The sequence below is a fragment of the Apteryx mantelli genome, chromosome 2, assembly GCF_036417845.1.
Source record: "Apteryx mantelli isolate bAptMan1 chromosome 2, bAptMan1.hap1, whole genome shotgun sequence".
Taxonomy (NCBI): Eukaryota; Metazoa; Chordata; class Aves; order Apterygiformes; family Apterygidae; genus Apteryx; species Apteryx mantelli.
This window is the reverse complement of record NC_089979.1, coordinates 104,967,688-104,987,210: the sequence shown is the minus strand read 5'-3', so window position 1 is coordinate 104,987,210 and position 19,523 is coordinate 104,967,688. Positions and strand designations below refer to the sequence as shown.

The following is a 19,523-nucleotide window of genomic DNA, read 5'->3' as shown; positions in this document are numbered from 1 at the left end:
GTATTTCTTCAGTGCATATGTTATGATGACTTCATGATTATCTAATAACAGAAAGCTATCAGAGGATGAGAGGGATCTGGCTGAAGATATGGCAAAATTATCTGGTCACCCTGGACCCAGATCTGTTACCAGAACAAAGAATTGTTATTATTATTATTTTCTAAACCAAGAAACAGCTAAGTTTTTAGTTGGGGGGTTCTGCTGTCAAAAGATAGAAATATCAGTCTCTGAGGATATAGCATCCTGTCATTCTGCTTGGACACAAAAAGACAATCAGAATGGTTATACTAGTGTTTAATATTTAAAGTAGTGGTTTTATACTTAGGTAAGAGGATGTAGAATATAGAAGAGCCTATTAAAATATAAAAGCAGTGTATCCTATAGACTTTCCAGCATTCACTTTGCCATATTTTCTCATTATTGGTTGCTTCAAGTGAGCCTGAGAAGTTTTTCTTCTATGGTCAGTTTTTTTTCACTTACCTGCTGCTATGGGTTTAGCTTGTATATCAAGCTAAATGCTGCTGTGTCACTCACTTCCGTGGCAACTGCCTGTGGGGTGGGGGGAGAAATACTCTCACTCCACTGTGGCTTGAAGCAAAAGGAAATGATAATGTGCCCCAAACAGTGGAACAGCAGTGCCAGTCCCAGGTGAGTGTGAAAAACGAGGTGCGGGAGAATGAATAACTTTTCTGACAATTTTCATGTTACCAAAAAAAAAAAAAAAAAAGTCTGATGTATCTTGTGCTGCTTGCCACAGCCATTTCACTTATTTGCCATACCATGTAGTCCTATGAGCTGCTCCTGGTTCAGACAGGAAAGCGCCTTTATGCTAATATCCACCAGGGTATTGCAGTAAACTATGTGCTGTTGCTTGATTTGTCTTCCCTGGTAACTGCACATTTTACATAGAGACCCATTTGGGGGTTTGCTTGCTTTCCAGGGAAGCAGCTAACCTGTGTTCCTCAAAATGAAGCCATCAGTTTCTTCTATGAAAAATTTCTTTTGAAGAAAAAAATTTTTTTTCTGAAGTTTGGATTGCAGTTTTATATAAATGGAGTTCACATTGCACCTCCCTTCACACACTGCCTCTAGTACATTTTCTTTGCTGTTTGAAAAAAGTTTAGAAAATTAATATGATTAATATTCATTAATATGAATTGATATGAATATGAATGTTTTCCAACAGCCAGACTTGTTCTTTATGCTATTCATTAGAGAAAGTATTCCCAGCATTAATTGCTCCCTTCTTTTGCTATTGGATGTCTATTTGGATTTTGTATATGTCACTAATTGAAATTGTGCAAAAGGTTTAGGAGGAGTGTATGATTCCAAGGTATGAAATATCTGTGTGTGTCTTATGGTATGCTGTATCCATGGAATAAAATTGGGTATCAGTAGAACACTTCCACTTGATTAAATTATGGCCTCATTGATCCTGAAACTGTCTCTGGCTCAAGATCTAGTTACCATAGCTTAATGTATTATTTGACATTAACTGAGCCAAGTAACTGTCCGTATGAGCTATCAGTTGTATTCTTGGCACATAATCCTGTTTTACATAGAAGCGATAGCAATGATCGGGGTCTTTAGGTGCTATAACAACAAAAGTAATAGAAGAAGTACGTCTGATTAGTATTTTGCAGTGCGATTAAATGGAACAATGAAGACGTATACTTTGTATATTAGCTTTTGTATTCTTTTGTCTTCTTCATTGCTATTTTATTATGTTAAATCAGTTATCTAGGAATTTGCCTGACTTTGAGGGGAGGAGGCGGCTTATAGGTAAGTGTTGAGGTATATGTTAATAATGTGGCAATGCATCCCTCTGATAATAAGTGATATACTCACAATCTCCTTTTAAGTGCAGTGTTGTTTTACTTCTAAGCGCTTATTTTTCACAGGAAGCTAAGGTTTAGGGGTGAGGGAAGAGGTGGGTTGATTCAGGTGACTTGCTGACTGCCGGAAGCAGGGAGTTGGCTGCTTTCTTTAAACTAAAGTTTCCAAACTTCTCTCCTTAGCGCTTTGCTGTTGTGTGGCTCACGTTCTGCAGCCGGGATGCATGCAGCACAGTGCTGTTAATGCGAGTTCTAGCTAATCTCGTTATAACTCCCCCTTCTTTGGGATTTCTTATCTTGCTAAATGAGCCATGAAGACTTGCTTGTGACAGCCAACTTGGAAGTTTTCTTCCAATCCTGTTCAAACTGTATTTGTACATGAGGTACAGATTTGATAAAGACTAACAAAACTTGGTCCCTTTCCTGACATTAATTGAACCAGGGCCTGACTTGTATGTCTACGTGTGTATCTGGAAAGGGATTATGCAGGAGCAGGTGCTTAGGGGAGAAGCTAAAAGCCTCTAGTATTTTGGTTAATGTTTGTAAAATTGCAATGCTTGTTAATGCTTTTCTTATTGTTTTCCCTGTAAGTAATGTCTTACCATTTCAAATTACTGAACTGGGGACCCCCCGTATAGTTTGTGATGTTAGAGTCCTGAAGTAAGTCCCTGATGATTACCTTTGCCCAGCAGGTCAAACACCCTTATCAGCTGGAGTCTCAAATGCTTTCCTAATTGAAGACCTTGATTTTTAGGTTGGAAACAGCCTTCCCTTTGTGAACCTTTGGATTGCTTCCATGAGAGTAATTATCCATGCAGTTTTGCTTCTTTGAGCATGTTCAGCTGTACAGCTGTGATTAAAAAAGAAAAAAAGAAAGAAAGTAACAATTTTTAAATAATTCCTTACCTTCACCAGCTTAGTTATCAAAATGATTAGCGTTCCAAAGATGATAGGCAACCAAAAACTTTGACTGCTGTTTTCATCTCGGAAAACCCTCTAGTGTTTTCTTGCTGCCTACACTGGTGCTATTTAAGTTTTCATTAGAGGAATGACTTCCTACTGAAAAAGATCACTTTCTTCCAAATGTTCCATTTTTCTGCTGACTCTACAGCTCTGTCTGTCCTTTTCTATGAGAGTGGTCCTTGGATGGGAGCAAGTTCAGAACGATTAAAAGTTCCATGCGTAAATCCAGCTTCCCTAACAGCCTTGGGGATGATCAGTATTTTTCTCCTCTAGAACCCTGTTCTCCATGTCTTCCCACACTTGCAACATTTTGCCATTTGCTGGCTAGCAGCCACCTTTTTTTGATGTACTTGCAAGCAGTCTCTTTATAAGTCGATCCCTATTCAACAACCGAGAGTCAGGGAAGGAGTATTTTCACTGCATGCTCACCCAACGTGTATGGCTATTTTTTTTTCTTTTTTTCCAGTGGAATTTGTCCGGGGAGGCAGCAGCAAGGAAACAGAACAAACAGAATGCAAAATAAGATTTGGTGAATAGCACTGAATAAAGAACATTTATATCCAAGCAATTCCTTCCAGGCTTCCTGTGCTTGAAATACTTGCTCACAATACGTAATGTCCCGTTTCAAAGGTAGTTCCACAAGACTGTGATGTTAATTTCTTTTTCCCAGGAAAAAGTAGAGATATTACCACTTATGCTCCAAAATAATTCCCATTCCTTTTTCATAGTGTCATCCAAAACCCTTAGTCTAAACACCTCTACAACTTTTGACTTCAAAATGGAAGTCACTGCTTAAATTTGGCAATTTTGGGGGAGGTATGCAGTTAGTGAGTCCAATTAAAGATAGACTAGCAAGAGAGAGTAGTGACTGTTAATGATATCTTACAGGTAACAACACAACAGAATGGTTAATGAAATTCGGCATAACCTTGTGTCAGGCAGTGAAAGAAATCACTTGGATATTTTGATGACCTCTTGTTAAGATTTCTGCCAAGCAGTTTTGGTTAAGTATCACTGTGAAATTCTTTATGTAAACATCTGTCAGGCTTCATTAAGATAGGTTTGCATTTATTAGAAGTAGGCTTTTATAGAAAGGCTGGTTCCTCCCTCCTGATTTGTATGATGTTCTGTGGTTGCTGAGCACTCAGCAAAAGAAGGTTGCAGCAGTACAGAGAAGAGCAGCAAAAAATCTCCAAACATTTCTAAATACTCTCCTGTGAGAAAAGATTAGGTCTCTGGTTTGGACAGCACATGAATTAAAACCCATATGATTAATAGTTTTATTGGGGGAAGTAGGGGAAGGACAGTGGTAGGATAGCACCAATAAAAAGCTTCCCCACACTTATCAAGGGAGAATGAAAGAAAATCAAAAGGCTTTATACATAATAAAGTTTTTAATACACCATGTAATTAAGCCATGTAACACACTGCACAAGATAGTACCAATACACATTTTCCTGGAATTAAATAAAGATCGGATCCTTGGTAGGAGGAATAAAATATCGGCCTTAATCTAACTACAGTGAAAATACCTGAAAGATATCAACCCACATGTTGCAGAGTCTAGAGTCTGGCAAAAACTTGCATATAGGAGTTCTTTTTTTGCATTATCAGAACATTAACATCAAATTTCATACTGTCCACATCTTAGAATTTTGATTTTGAACTGTTTCTTTTTAAAGTACTTTCCAGAAAAATGATTAGGCTGCCTTGTCTTGAGCCCAGCCAAATAAACCCTTGAAGTATACATATGTTCTTGTTAAGGCAAAAAATATATTTTATAAGGAAATCTTTAATACAGGAGGAATCTTCTTCCTGCGTGCCTATTGCATTGTCATTTTGGGGTGTGCTGGGACACAGCACTACCATGTAAAATAACGCTTTCAAGTTACTCAGTACCTGCAGATGACAGAAAAAGAGATAATGAGGAAATGAGGATGCCTTTTGGCATGTTCTGCTTTCAACTATTCTATCAAACTTTATTTAAATAACCTAAAGATAGATCACCCATAGATTGCTTGTGTACTAGCTCTCTGTGCTGTCTGACATTGCTGTGATTGGTCAAAAGGGCCTCTGTAGTTTTTGCATGTTTAAAACAATCAGCTGAAGATTGAAGAAGCTGAGAAAAGAGGCCTAATAAGCAAATAAATCATACCAGTTTATAGAGTTATTTGTTATGTCAATGCAGTGGAGAAATGTGCCGCCACACAATGGAACGCTAATTATTTTCCTGCCATGGCAGCTTGCTATCCTGATATATTGCTAATGAATGGATTAGATGGTGGTTTGACAGCCACCAGCATGTGAATGATTGTTTTGAGGACCAGCTCATGCTGATGCTGAGGTCTAAGCTAGGCACTGATTATGACCTCTTACAGGTAACTCTGCACCCGTTATTTAGCCTCTCACTCTATCTCTCTCTTTCCATATATATTTATTTCTAATAACACCTATATGTCGATAAGCACTCACACATACAGCTGAAATATGTAAGTAAATCTCATTGCCTAGTGTGTAGCCTCAACATTAAATCAAAACACAGGTGGTGTTTTGATCTGAGTGTTTGAATAAGGTACGTCTTCCTTCTTGTCTGGCTGTCCTGCTCTGCCACGATCAGGTAAGCTGCTGAAACGCAGAAGAGCCCCAAGGTCCCACGGCTCGGGGCAGCACGGTTTGTCTGCGCATTGCCGAGCCCTGCTTGGCTCGCTTGCCAGCACAGAATTGGGGTGTCACATGTGCATGCCTGTGGCGGTGACAGATACCCATGATCTTGGTGTTCTTGCTGGCTTCAGTGGCAGAGTTTCATCCATTGTGCAGTTTTCATTATGGGAAGGTAATATATTTGTCAGCGTGAGAGGGCTTTTTAGTTCCACATCTTTAGGGTGGGTTTTTTTTTGTTCTTGGGCTTGGAGTGGGGAGGTTGTTTTATTTTGTTTTTTTAGTTAAGGATATCAGATCAGATAGCTGATTCCTTCCAGTGAAAATTACAGGAGAGTAATTTCAGTTATCTTTAAATATATGTGTGTGGGTGTTTGTGTATGTGTGTAAATGATTCAGTTTTGGCTCTAGTGTGTTGGGGTACGAACTCCCTCAGCTTAGGGCGCTGACTCTCTGCCCCTTGCCATGCTACTGGCTGTGCTATCGCCTGGCAAAAACTGTGCACTGGAAAACATTTTTCATGAACATCTCTGTGATACAGCAGCTGTGGAGTGGCTGTGTGGCGGAGCAATCTGGAAACCTTTATAGTCCTTGAAGCAGGTTTTGGGTCCCTGAGCAGGAGAGGTTTTCTGGACTCTGATTTTGAGAACTGCTACTGGAGCCAAATACTCCCGATGAACAGCTGGCAGTACATGAAAATCTCCCTTAACACAAATTATGATAGTGTAAATGAAATATATAGATTACAAAATTCAGACAATGCAAAGGCAAACTTCATAGTTTCAGGTGACATAAAGTGCACCCACATTTACCTGGCATTGGGGTTAGTCCCAAAGGTCCTTCTTACCCTTTGAGGTCCAGCTGGTGGGTTTCTGGCCTCCTGGTGAAGCATCCAGGTTGTAGGCAGCCCTGGTGTCCTTAGGCTGTGCTCCTGGAAGAAAATCTGTCCAAGGGATGTAGCCCCAGTCCATCTTTAGTTCCCTTAGGAAAGAAGTTTGACCTCATGTGTGTACTCTAAAGGTCTTGCCAGAGTCTTGACTGAAGGGGTCAATGGGGTTTCCTTACACATAAGGGGCAAAGTAATATTTCATTTGAATAAAGAGGGGTTGGCAGCTTCGACTGCCAAAACCAAGACTGGGTTAATGCAGCATACAGGATGAGTGTGTGTGTATGTGTACATATATACATACATATTTGTGTATGTATATATGTGTGTGTATGTATATATGCATGCACACACTCATACATATATATATATTTTTTATATATATATATATATATATATATATATATATAAAACATGCTACAGGGGCTCACCAAACAGCATGCCCTGTGAAAGCACTTCCCACTTGAAACTCCCTCTTGAAAGGCTACCCTGCGGTGGTTGGTGACCATCACTCTCTCACTTTTTCCCCCCCCAGAAGTGTAAAGATAGTAACATGGGTTGGGTGTTGCAGTGGCAGCTGGGGCTTCCTCACTGCTTTCTTGAAAGCAGAGAGTCAGCAGCTGATTCTCAGCATGCTAATCCTTGCATAAGGATTACATTTAAATGGGTGCATGGGCCAAATACCTGCTCCCTTGGGTGCACAGACCATTGTGCTCTCTTTTTGTAGAGAAAGCTGCAGAGTCACTGTACCAAGAGCTACAAAGCCACTATTTCTACAGAGCATTGAAGGCAAAGAGGTTGCCCTGAGTTTTGATATTACAGTCCTGAAGATGAGAGATGATATTTTGTTTGCCTGCAGATGTGGGCAGATGTCACGTCATTAGTTTTGCTTAGTTTACATTAACAGATATTTGCTACAATTATGAGGATTGAAATCTGTTGCTTGTACATTCTTTTTTGTTGCCTTTTTTTTTTAATAAATGAAAACAGTGGTTTGGATGCAATCGTAAAATTTGTGCAGACTGTGGTGCATCACCCATAATTCACCCATGACTGCAGGTGATATATGCGAGTTGGGGTTCATCTTTAACGCATATTCTTTGAAGTGGGAGTAGCTATGGGTTTGGAGCTTCAAGAAAGAGCCCAGTAATTAAAATATTGCTAAGAAGCATTCCCAAATGGGCAGCCCCATGAAAAGGCACATTTCCACCTGTTGTCACTAGAGGTCACTGTTAAAGTAATTTTGAGGTCAAAACTCTTCATACCAAACTGTGGATTGCCTGTAAATTGAGGCTTTCAGTGGTTGTGGCACAGGTAGGACTTGCAGGTGTCATAGCTTGGCTGCAGCTCTGCACAAATGCAGAATATGGTCCTGACAAGTGGTCGCTACACTTCTCTGTGGATGTGTTTTTTTCTGGAAGTTTAGCTTCAAGTTAGAAAACCTTGTGGAAGTTTTAATCCTGTGAATTCTGATTTTGCTAGGTGTGATATTAGTGGCCTGGCTGCTTTGAAATATGTTGGAAGATTTGATGCCTTACAGCAAGTAGGGGCACTGCTGCCAAGAAAGGAAGAGTGCAATAATGGGAGCATGGAAGATGCGTAAAATGAGTAAAAAAGTGAGACTGAATAATTGGGTTGTCATTTCATACATTTTTGTAATCCCTTTTGTTTTGATGGAGTGACTGCTGATTTACCTCAGCATAAATGACAAGATGATTTGATCTATTATCTTTTTTCCCTCCTTGCTTGTTTGCTTTTTTAATTAAAAATCAGAGTTCTTTTCTAAATTTATAGATTAGTTCATTAGCAGAGATCCAGTTGAATAGCTGTTAAAATCATTTTTAGCCAGGAGCTTGGTAACAAAGTTAGATATTGATACTGGTTTGCTTCTGTTGTGATTTGCTGTGTTTTATGCATTGATAGCTGGATGTGTAGGTGGTGGTGTCCACGTATGTGAGTACGTGTTGTTTGCGCATAGAGTAGAAAGCATAACTTTTCCACAGCCAGCCTCTGGTTCTAACCTTGGCATAGGTCACTTCTTTCACCTTTTAATATCCCAGCCAAAAAACAAAAAAACAAAAAACCTACGTAAAAGCCAGAGCTTGCTGAAAGTTAAACTTAACTTAGCATTTAATTTTTATTTTTGAATGTGTGTGTTGTGTTAAAATAAGAACTAGCTTTTGATGCCTGCTTTCCTTGTGGAAGTAACTTAGATACAAGTCTCAACTGACAAGATAGATCCCTTTATGCAAGAATAAAGTACGGCCAAGTGGAGCTGCATGTCTGTGTTGGGGTGTGTAATGTGTTTGTAGTCTGTGCTCACACAAAGCTTCTGGATAATCTAAATTTCTGGCTGCCTGAGACTTCTCGGCCACGGGGGTACCCGCAGTGAAGCTGCCAGTTGCTGCAGCTAGCTGAGCCAGCCCTAATCTCTGCAGAAATGGTGGGACTCTTGAGGAGTTGCTGTTATCTTCTGCCTGTGAACTTCTTCCAGAGCTCCTCATCTTCAGGGTGGTGGTATGTGCTTTGTTCATGCTTTGCAATAACTGGAACTGTATCTAATCCTCTCCATTTTGGGCTATATTGGGAAGGAAAAGAATTACATGACATGAAAATGCCTGGAAAATAACAGAGTAGCCTCATCTAAAAGTGATTCTTCATCAGTATGGGATTGAACATTGTGGTACACGTCCAGGAAGGAGGAATAGACTTGATGGGGGAAGGAAGAAGGGTCCCATTGGTTTCAGAGAGCCCATGGAGTCTCATGAGGCCTTTGTAATGCTGAACTAACGAACCTGTTTTCAAACAGAAGATTATTTGATTATATTTTCTTTTGTAATTCCAGATAAAACAGCATTATTAAAATGGGTGTTATGCCTTCCATTTATGGAAAGTGAAATGATGGCATTTGCATTTTGTGCTGTTTCAGAGCCTTGACTTCCCCAAAATTGTTTTACTGTGACAAACCAGCCTCAGTGATAATTAAAGAGAGAATAGCTTAGCATAAATGCATATCTATGTGCTTTCAACATTTTCATAGAAAGACAGCTGAGTAGTTCCCGGCAGTGAACTCTCAGTGTTATTTTCAGTAAAGAAAATTCATGACACTTAAGAATACCCAAGACCCACTGATCTCAGACCTCAGAAGATGCACCCACAGAAATACCAAGCTGTTGGATGCATTTCTGTGGATTCTTTAGGATTTTGGTAAGGTGACACAGACTAATTCAGTCCCCCTCCATTTCTGCGGTCTTTTCTTAAGGAAGGTCAGTGATCAGTCTGAACCTAATTATCCCATCTGGTGAGCGTGCTTAAGGCACACAGGTTTCCTTCACAAAGAAATTGTGGTGAGCATGTTGTTTACTCAGCTCTGAGTCCTCAGCTGAAAGGAGAGGTATCTGCTGGCAGCTGCATTGCCAACGGGAACCTTGGATGTGGTTCTGGAAAAGGACTTGAGTTTGCACCTCTAGCTTTATGGGGGAGCTTCCTCTACTGTTCTGCTGCTGTGACTCTAATTTCATCCTGTTTTTCATACTCATTCTTTTAACTGTCTCAGAGGATAGTTAAAGGCTGTTAGTACATGTGTTGATTCAGAACTTCAACTTTCAAGATATTTCTTACCTTCTTCTGGTACCAGTGAAATGCTGGGTAGGTTTTTCAGAAGCACCATCGGGTGTCCAAACCTGTTCCAGGTCTCCAGGTGTCTTGCAGCGTTGTGCAATTAGTCTTGTCTTTTTTAAGTCTTTATGAGCGCAGTATGTAGTCAGCTCACAGTCTCAAGGTAGTCTAGCATTACAGCGCTTCTGTAAAGCACTGAAGTAGTGCTGGAGAAGAGCACTGGTGGACTGAAATGCCGTGTCCATGGTCATGCACATGGAGTGTGTGGCCATTTAAAGAAATGAACATGTTAACTCTCAGTTTACTTATTAGCATACAAACTGCTAAAGCCCATTCATTCCTTCCTAGGGCATCCATTCAAAATGCTAGCCAATATTAATATGGATAAAAGACAGTCAGTGTATTTAAACTTCCTCCGAGACTATGTGCAAAACTCAAATCTTCTGAGACATCATTATTAATTGAAGCCTCTCATTCATATGCAATGATATAGATATATATTTTAAGACATCTATTTCCATGCTTTGTAATCCTATTTCAGAGAGCTCTGAAAAGAATGTAATACAATTCTTGCTTTAAAATGTTTTAGATAAACCTATGAATTCATCCAAAGCAACATGTCCTTTATCTGCTGCTAAGCTCTTTCATTAGTGGCTCTTGACAAAACAGTGCTGTGTAAAAGGTAACAGCCAAACTGATAAAAATCCAATTTTCTTTGTTTAACCAGAAATGGGTATGCTTTTTTTTTTTTTCTTTTTTCTTCCTATGAACTTTGAGACTACTGACAGGATAGAGATAGGTCTGCAGCTATCAGTTTTGCAGCTTGAATTCAGTCACTGGCTATTTTCCAACTAGTATGAACTATATATCTATTAGCAAAGGCACACAACAAATCCATACTAAGCAGTGATAAAGATTATAAGCAGTAAAACTATAAAAGAAAGCAAGATATTATTGTATCCCAGGAACACAATGATATATAGAGGTTTTGAAATACTGCAGTAAGGGAGGGAAAGCTCGAAGGAATACACTGCTTGCTTTGTTTTGTTTTTTTTTTCTTCTTCTTCTTTTCTCCACCTCTGTCTGGAATAATTTCAGAAATGAATAAAACAGCAGTTTGCAGAGATCCAGAGTAGGCAAGCCCTTGTCATCTCTGTGTTTGTAAACATAGAGGGTTGTGGAGAGTGTAAACCCATCATCATCTGAAGCTGGAATGAATATGTGGGCACTTTTTCTAATATAATCATTTAAATGTGAATCTGGCAACAGAAGGGCTATCATTTCTTTGACTAGAAAATAACCCCCCAAAAGTCTGGGCTTTGTTGGATATATGGAAGAAAGTAACATAGTTTCCTTTCCCAAAAATCTGATTTGGTACCCTGCTCTGGTAGAGTGAAGCAGTTACAATTGCAGATGTTTCTAGATCATCTCTACTGATTTTTACTTCTGCCAGCGTCTTCATTCAAGTGGTGTTTAAGTGATTGAGGAAAGGAAAAGGAAGATGTGGGAATGAGAAACATTTGAAAGAGAAGAGGAGAAAGGAAAGGTGGGAGAGAAGGAGGACTAGACTGTTATTTTTGAAGAAAGAGGAAAAGCAGGACAGAGTTTTTTATTTGTAGTCTGATATATTTTCTTGTAATCTCTGTTTGGGGGAGGAGACTGTACCTGGCCACAGTGTCAAGTCCAAATGTCTGTGAGTAAAGAGTTAGGGAGTGTGAGGCCCGGAAAGCAGAGCAGTAGCGGCTGTATATTGTGCAGAACCCCTATATCTGCTTGCCTGGCTCTAACCCTGTAGGGCAGAAAGGAGCAAATTGCACGGTGCATGCTTCACCATCTCCCCTGAGTCAGCCCTGTGCTCCTGCGGGCCCTAAATTCATTTCATTGCTTTAATCATCAACAACAAAGTCATACATCAGAGTCTTAAAACTTTCCTCCTAGGGTAGGAGTTAAGTAGCCATTTTATTGATGAGCTTATTGAGATTTTATATGCCTCTGACAGTGGCCTTCATCACAGCATGACTCTGTTGCTTTGGCAGGAGAATTTTATCTAAAATGTATGCAACAAAGGGGGGGGGGCTTGGCAGAGCTAACTGTTTATTTTAAAAAAAAAAAAAGCAAGTGGGCAGTAGAGGCCTCTAATCAGTATAGGCATTGGGGTATTCAAGAAATAACAGCTGAAAATTCATATTTTTTTTGAATTGGTTATTGCCTTTAGTCATAATAGATTTTTGATGACCTTAGAACTAGTTGCAATCTTAGCAGAGACACTGAAGGCTGAATGATTTCACCTCTAAGATGCTTTTCCAGGTCAAGGCAGAGTACACTGGAAGAATGTTTTTCTTTGTTGGTGAAAGGTTTCAATCTCGGTGATTGTAAAGATACCATTTTGTCTTTTGCAAGCACAAAAATCACGTGGAAAATTTTTTTTTTTTTTAGAGTGGAGAAAGGAGAAGGGGAAGCTCTAACATGCAGCCCTATGTGTAAAGTAAAACACCCTTTAAGTCCAATGCCATACTCCAATTCTGTGAGGTGTTTCACTCTCAGGCTTGTGGTGTCTAGGGCTGGCATCCTCAGCCCGGAAAACCCAGGAAGGGTGACATGAGGCATCTCCTCAGAGAGGAGTCAGTTATGCCTATGTGCGCTGGTGTTGGAGGGACGACTGCAGTGCCCAATTCTGTTTGTCCTTATCAAAGCTGATATCAGCTGGAAAAATTACTTGAGGTTTGGGGAATGATTTGCTTTTTCTCCCTCTTTCACTTCAGGGAGACATTGTCCATTTCAAGCAGGACGTGCTGGAGCAAGCATTTCTGATCCGCTCTGTGACACCTCTAGCTCATGCGATGATTATACTAGTGAATGAAATTCTCAATGCCACAGTCCCCAAACTATCAGCGCCTACCCTGCTACTAATTGCCTAATCCGTACACACAGTGGTTTTCTCACCCTGGACACATCATCATTTATAGCCGCAAAACATAAGGTCTTTGGCTAGCACTAGAGAGACTGTATCAAGTATGGATGGAAACTATCTGATCATTATTAGTGTTCTTAAATGGGATAATTCAATACAGTATATTAGTAATCTTGCTTCAATATGAAGCTTGAAAGTGCTGGAGAAAGAGAATAGCATCAATCATTAATCTGGAAGCTTGACCAGTGAATGAAGCAAGGAACTTTCAGGACACTTTTAAAGGTAAATATTATTCACTAACATGCTTATTCCAGTTTAGTGAGATTGCTTGTTTGACACTGGACCATGTCATTAATGATCTTAATGAAAGCAGTCAAAGAAACTAAAGAAAGTTCAGTAAGCAATAGGGAAGGTTTAAATGCATAAGTAAATCAGGAACGTTCCACTTTGTCCAATGCATTGACTAAGAATATGTGTACTCAGGCCAGTATTAGTGCCATCACCATTGCCTTGCCATCTGGTTTATTTTAAAAATGTTTTTCTTAGGCAAAGATTTACACCTAAATGAAGGCACAGTGTCTCTCAGGTTGTTTTCTTTTTTTGGTATAACTTTCATTGCCAACCTGACTCACAGGTTTGGACAGTAGCCCAGTTAGATTTGGGTCGTTGCCTATTCACAGTATTTTCAAAATAGAGACAGACAGTGCAGGTGTCAAGTTGTGTATGCACTTCTGAGTGTTTAGTGTGGGCTTCTGATATGCAAAGTTATCGAGTATTGGAGAGTTCAGATCGGCATTGTCACAGTCTTATGGATTTTTGACCCGCAGCTGCAATGAAGCAGTTCCTGTTGCTATGTATAGTTATGTAGATACAGTGATAGAGCTTTGATTTACCAAATCTGATTTGGCTGTTTTACACAGTCTGTGATCATACAGCCCAAACAGAATGAAATTAGGATAGACTGTTTTCTGAAGTTCTCTCTGGAGAAAAAGGAAAAAAAACAAAAAACAAAGAAACACCCCAAAACAGTACAATACCAGTGCAACAGGATCCTGATTTAGGGCAAAATCTTCTGTTACTACCCATAATAAACATCTGCAGTCAGATTTTGCCATTAAAAAAAAAGAAAGAAAAAGAAATGACCCACAGTACTGTATCTATTATACTCACTTTACAGAAAAGACTTTTATTTTATTTTGTGTTTATTGATAAATAGTACAGTAGCATCCAAGGACAGCTCGGAGGTGAGAAGGGGGCACATCCCCTGCTCCGAAGAGCTCACAGCTTAAATAATTGTGCAAACATAAGGAGAGAGATGAGAAGGAAGAGGGTGCATATGAGAAGGAAGAGTCTGTGCATATACCGTCTTGATGTGTGAGGGTGCTATGTAATGCAATGCTGCTTAGTACTGAAGGTCTTCAAGATGCTGAAGTATTCAAAGGTCTCTCTTTCGCTTCTACAACATACAGCTTTAACCCTTTCTTTACTGAACTGGTGTCCTAACTGTTAACAACTGGCTTTGAATGTGTCAAAGGAGATAGCAGCGTCTTTCTGTGCCTCCCAAACTGAGACAACTTGGGTTGGTTGGAGAGAATAAATTGAGGAGGATTCTCCGCACCTTATGAGCAAAACTTCAAGTTTCTGAATTTTGCTGTTGCCTAGTATTCTCCAAGACTTTTAAGCCTCTTAGTTTCCTGCCTTTGGCTTGCTGTTTTCTGCACTCTTCAAGCTCCTGCTCACCCACAAAGATGCCATGTTTCCTGAGGGCGGCAGCTCCTTTCGCTTCAGCTCTTCACGGGGGAATCTTCACAGGGCTACATCATTTTTTGGCTTTCAGGTGTCCTGGCTAGCAAAACAGGGTGAACCTTAGTCTCAGGAGCTCGTGTAACTTGAAAACATTGAGAGTGAAGAAATTAACACCCAAGAGAAATTGAATGGGAATATAGTGTCTGTAAATGTATGGCTAGAGCTGAAGGCAATGAGTGGAAATTGCACTTGAGGGAGGTGCTGGAGAACTGTAGAGGAACAGAGTGGTGGGTATGGTGACCTTGAGGTGTCGAGCAATGAATTAGGCCCAAGGTGAGTGCTTGGCAAGGAAAGCTCATTCAGCAAGGTGCTTCCACGGGACCAGGTGTAAGCTATAGATTAGCTTTTTAGATATTTTATTTTAAAATGAGCTGCCAAACATTTTGAAGCTCACCTATCAACTGCCTACCATGGTGCTGTTATGAGCAGAACCCAAACAGTGTATTTGGTCCATCATATTCCTCCGGCTTCATCCCTGGTGCTGCTGAGCTCCCCACAGTGTCTGATAAAAGTGCCTCTGGCACCAGCAATCCACCTTCACATGGTTCAGGTTAGAAGTGTGTTATCTGTAAACTGCCTGTCCAACTGCCTTGCAATTTAAAAATATATATTCTGTTATGTCGCACTATGGTAGTTGGATGCTCTGTCAAACAGATTACGTCCTTGAGTCAATTAAAGCGGTGTTTCCATCAGGTGGGAATTTGACACGGCAAGCCCGGCAGTGGGGGATTGGCTCTGCGGAGTTGTCTGCTTCCATTTGCATCGGAAATGAAAATCTTTGGTTTACTGATTTTGGAGAATACATTGATTCATTTGTCTGTGTTTTGAAGAACAGTTATTTTAAAAAAGAAATGAAATGATCTCTGAATGAAACGGTTCTGGCTGTTCTGAATGGGGTCTCCATGGCAGGAGATCTGACCCGCAGCAACACAGTTAGGGTTTCACAGCTTTCAGTGTTGCATGTTGAAAATAATTTAAAGTAAAGGGGGAAATTGAAGAGAGAAGGACAAAAGGGAGAATGGAAAACTGAATGCCATTAAACTGAAGAATCCTCTGTTAAAAGGAGTTCAGCCTTTGATGTCTTGGTTGTTTAGACCACATAGCATTAAAAATGGGATTAAAAAATACATCGTATCACAACCATTCCAAGCGCCTTTAAGTTGGAGTCAGTTAAGGAACTTTAATGATAATGACCCAATTATTTTTAAGACTTGGTAGTAAACATATCCTGTTGAGATTTTAAGCGTTTAAATTAATGATTTCAGCTTTGAAACTTGATAAAAGCTACTGTAAATAAGAATGCAGTATGAAATTCCATAGGTCAGGGACACTAATCATATTTATTCTCATTACATAAGGAAGCATTAATTAAAATTGGAAGCCTGTGAATAATTATTTCTTTCTCTGCAGTTTTCTTTGAATGACATTACTACAATCAAATCCTGCATGAAGGTCACGGTTAAGGTGGTTTAAACGTCAGTGGATTGTTTTCAGTCTTTTAGAGGCTAGAAACCGCAAACTGATGTTTTCCTATACAGCCTGTTATCACTATTGCAATATTCTTTATTTTCTTTGATTATTAGAGTTCTTTTTTCAGATGACTTTCTTAAAAGGGGATGAGAAAACTAAAATGTGTATTTCAAAATTAGCATAGGATGACACCATAGACTCTGCTAATAGTCTTTTGGGGATGACAGGGATTCTGGAGAATGGAATAATAAGTAAACATAAGGTTAAATAATTATTAAATATAAATAAAAAGTAAAACTGAGGTGATATTACATGATCTCCTCTATAATAATTGCCAACATGCACATGCCCAACAGTAATAATTGGAAATAGTTTATCCCCTTTTTGGATTGAGAAGCAAGCAACTCTATTCATTGTAGGGGAAAAAACCTCCCCTGCTGCTCCTGACTGCCTGGCACAACAGCTCAAGTCCTGAGCCCCAGTTAGACCTGGAGGGTATCATCTTGAACCAGGTGGACTTGCTAAAACAGCTGTCAAAGCTTCCAAAGAAGGGGCTAAAGAACAAAGGATGGGTTCATCTAAAGTGTCCTCCTGTTACTCCCTGATGCGTAGCTGGGTTCGTTTTGGTACAACATGGTCCAAGTGGAGGCACCCAGCCTGGTGCGAATGAAAGATGTCTGTGCTGGCTGTGTGGAGAAAGGAGTCTGCCCTCGTGCACTCAACCTCCTTTGCAGAATAAAATAACTGACTTCTGGATGTTCGGTTTCCTCAATAACATATTCTAAACGCCTTTTTCAGATCCTGGCTCCTAATTCTTAAAAAAAAAAAAAAAGTGCAATGATAAAGCCTATAACTTTCCATTTAATTTTGCAGAGTAAAGACTTTGTCAGTCTTTTTCTGGCTTTCATGTGCCCTGAGTTTCCATGCCAGGTGAACCAGGGCTGTCGCTACAGGGAACAAGCATTCAGCTTGCACCGTGCATGGGCGAACTCTGCCGGAGCCGAGCTCTCTTGCAATAATGACTCAAAAGTGAACTGTGGAGAGCTCGTGGCCTGCTCTGACCTTTCCTTAGAGTCTGGTGTTTCTCTTCTCAGGCTGATTATTGGACCTCTAGAACAGCAATGTATTCCCTGCAACTTCTACACTGCCTTAGTGTTAGCACGTAGTTGTCAGTTGCTTCCAAAGAAGAAGAAAACAGCAAACCTGGATCTTGACAAGTATGTAAAAGAAGAAATAATTTTCACTGAGAGCATTCTATTTCCCACTATATTTTAACATGTTAAGCATATATTTATATTTTATCTCTGATTTAGAATTTTATCTCTAATTTAGAATATTAAATGGTATACTATCATTCTCTTTACATTTTTGCAATTTATGTAACATAAAATAAAACATGCAATATATATATTACAATATAATATAATGTAGTGTGTATATATGTGTGTGTGTGTGCATGTGTGTATATATATACACACATATATATATATACACACACATATATAAACACACATGCATACACTCACACACACAAATAGGCACACACGCACTCTTAATTTTGAAATCTCTGTTCCTACGATTAGTTCTGGTGTAACTTCAGTACCTGATTGGCTAGAACAGGTTATATGTTGTGAGTAAAATCATCTGCTTATACTAAGCTAATGAGAAGATCGGAGCTTCATCTCTTAAGTAATGTCCCATGGTACGTAGTCCCTTATTGCTTTAATTGCTCTATCTTCCAGCTTTCCTGAGCAGAAAATGTCACTGAAAATGCACGTAATGCATGATAAATTTATTTCAATCTGTACTTCTAAATGGGTGGGCACCCTCCACTCGCGTGTTTTAGTCATTGAGCTGAAGTCAGAAATTTCAACTGTTATTATATCCAAAGATGACAAATTTCTGTTCTGTTTTTTTTTCTTTTTTGGAAAGTGCCTGTCTGCAGATTCTATTTTAGCCTTGAGTGCATTCTTAATAATGGCACTCTTTTTTTTTTTCCCCCTTATTTTTAATAAGTTTCTGGTAAGAATCCATGGAAGAAGAATGCATTATACCAGAAAAAAAAAAAGAATCATGCTTTCTTGCTAAATCAGTTTTGGGATTCATATTAATTTCCAAAGCTCTAGGCTAATTTGGGATGCTGATAATCCAGATACCCACTGAATTTTCAGTTGCCCTTTTAGTATTAACTGTCTATCCATAACTTGTTGGACCTGGCAGGACAAGTTTGCATTGCAGAAAGTGTCTCCAACTGATACTTTCCTTCTTTATGCTGCATGGGGCCATCTTTGCTTGGTAGAGAGTGAATCATTTTTTGTTTTGGCACAGCAAAGTTTATATTTAGGAATGTAGGGGTGGCATATGAATTCCTGAAGTTTCTGAAAGAGAACAGTGAAAGCACTATGCCCATTCACATGCACAAAATGGAGTCTATTTGCCAACAAACATTTGTCCAGATATTTAGAGTTCCAGGCTTTCTTTGCCTGCAAATGCACTAATAGAATGTCACACCAAAAAAACATTATAATCACTCAGTGCTTTGCAGATTTGGAGCCCAAACCTTATTAACTTGATTAATCTTTGGTTAGTTTGTGCTGCAAGTTTGAAATTTCTGGTATGCTGGACAAGTTAGGTCATTACTGAGCCTGAGTGGAATGTAAGGATGTGTATACATTTAACACTAATAGTACAGCTGACTTCTATCTGTTGTGTGCAGGATGAAGCACACTAACAGTTGCCTGTTGTATAGAGGTGATTTGAGAGACTGGATTTTCTTGCAGTGGTCTTTAGTTAGTTGGAAGCCGAGGAACTCGCCATGAAGAGTCCTGTTCTGTAGCATCTCTTTCTTTGACCCACTGTTTGATGACCCTTCAGTAAATGTTGATGAGACTCTAATTCTTTCCTCTGTTTTTGGTTCTTGTAACCTGCAGCTATACATTCCAAAAGAATGTTTTTGTTCCATCCTGTATTTTATGCTGGAATAGTTTATCAAATCCCCTTTTAACATTAAGTATGATGTAAGTTCAAAGATTTTCTGCACTTTCATATAGAGCTCATAACAGGACACAATCTGCAAACTGTATAAATGTTTTGTTGACACCATTAATTCTTTGGATCAGATTTGGTCTGTCAGTAATTTAGTTGGATGGCCTTGGGAGGTTTTCAGTAGAGCTTGTATTGTACTGTTCTTCTAACTCAAATGGCATGTCTTGTTTGTTTTTGTTTTTTGTAGAGACCCATCTACTGTTATCACCACTCTAAGAAAAGGGTTAAGGCAGGTATGTCAGAGACTGTTTTGTCCAACTCTCTCTCTGTTTTGAGTATTATAAATAAGTCTGAATTTGTTGAAATCTTTGCAGAGCTCTTTCTGTGGAAC

The 19,523-nt window shown here is 39.4% G+C and overlaps 1 protein-coding gene across 3 annotated transcripts in view; it reads left to right on the top strand.

Annotated features, from left to right (window-relative positions):
• Positions 1-19,523, top strand: part of VWC2 (von Willebrand factor C domain containing 2) — a 59,611-nt gene that overhangs the window by 15,087 nt on the left and 25,001 nt on the right. Inside the window, exon 4 of one of the 3 annotated variants that reach the window (XM_067292431.1) lies at positions 19,380-19,425. The exons of the other annotated variants lie outside the window; for them this stretch is intronic. Coding sequence (XP_067148532.1) covers positions 19,380-19,408 — 29 coding nt within the window. The 3' untranslated portion in view covers positions 19,409-19,425. The remainder of the gene's footprint in view (positions 1-19,379; positions 19,426-19,523) is intronic. 3 annotated transcript variants of the gene reach the window in all.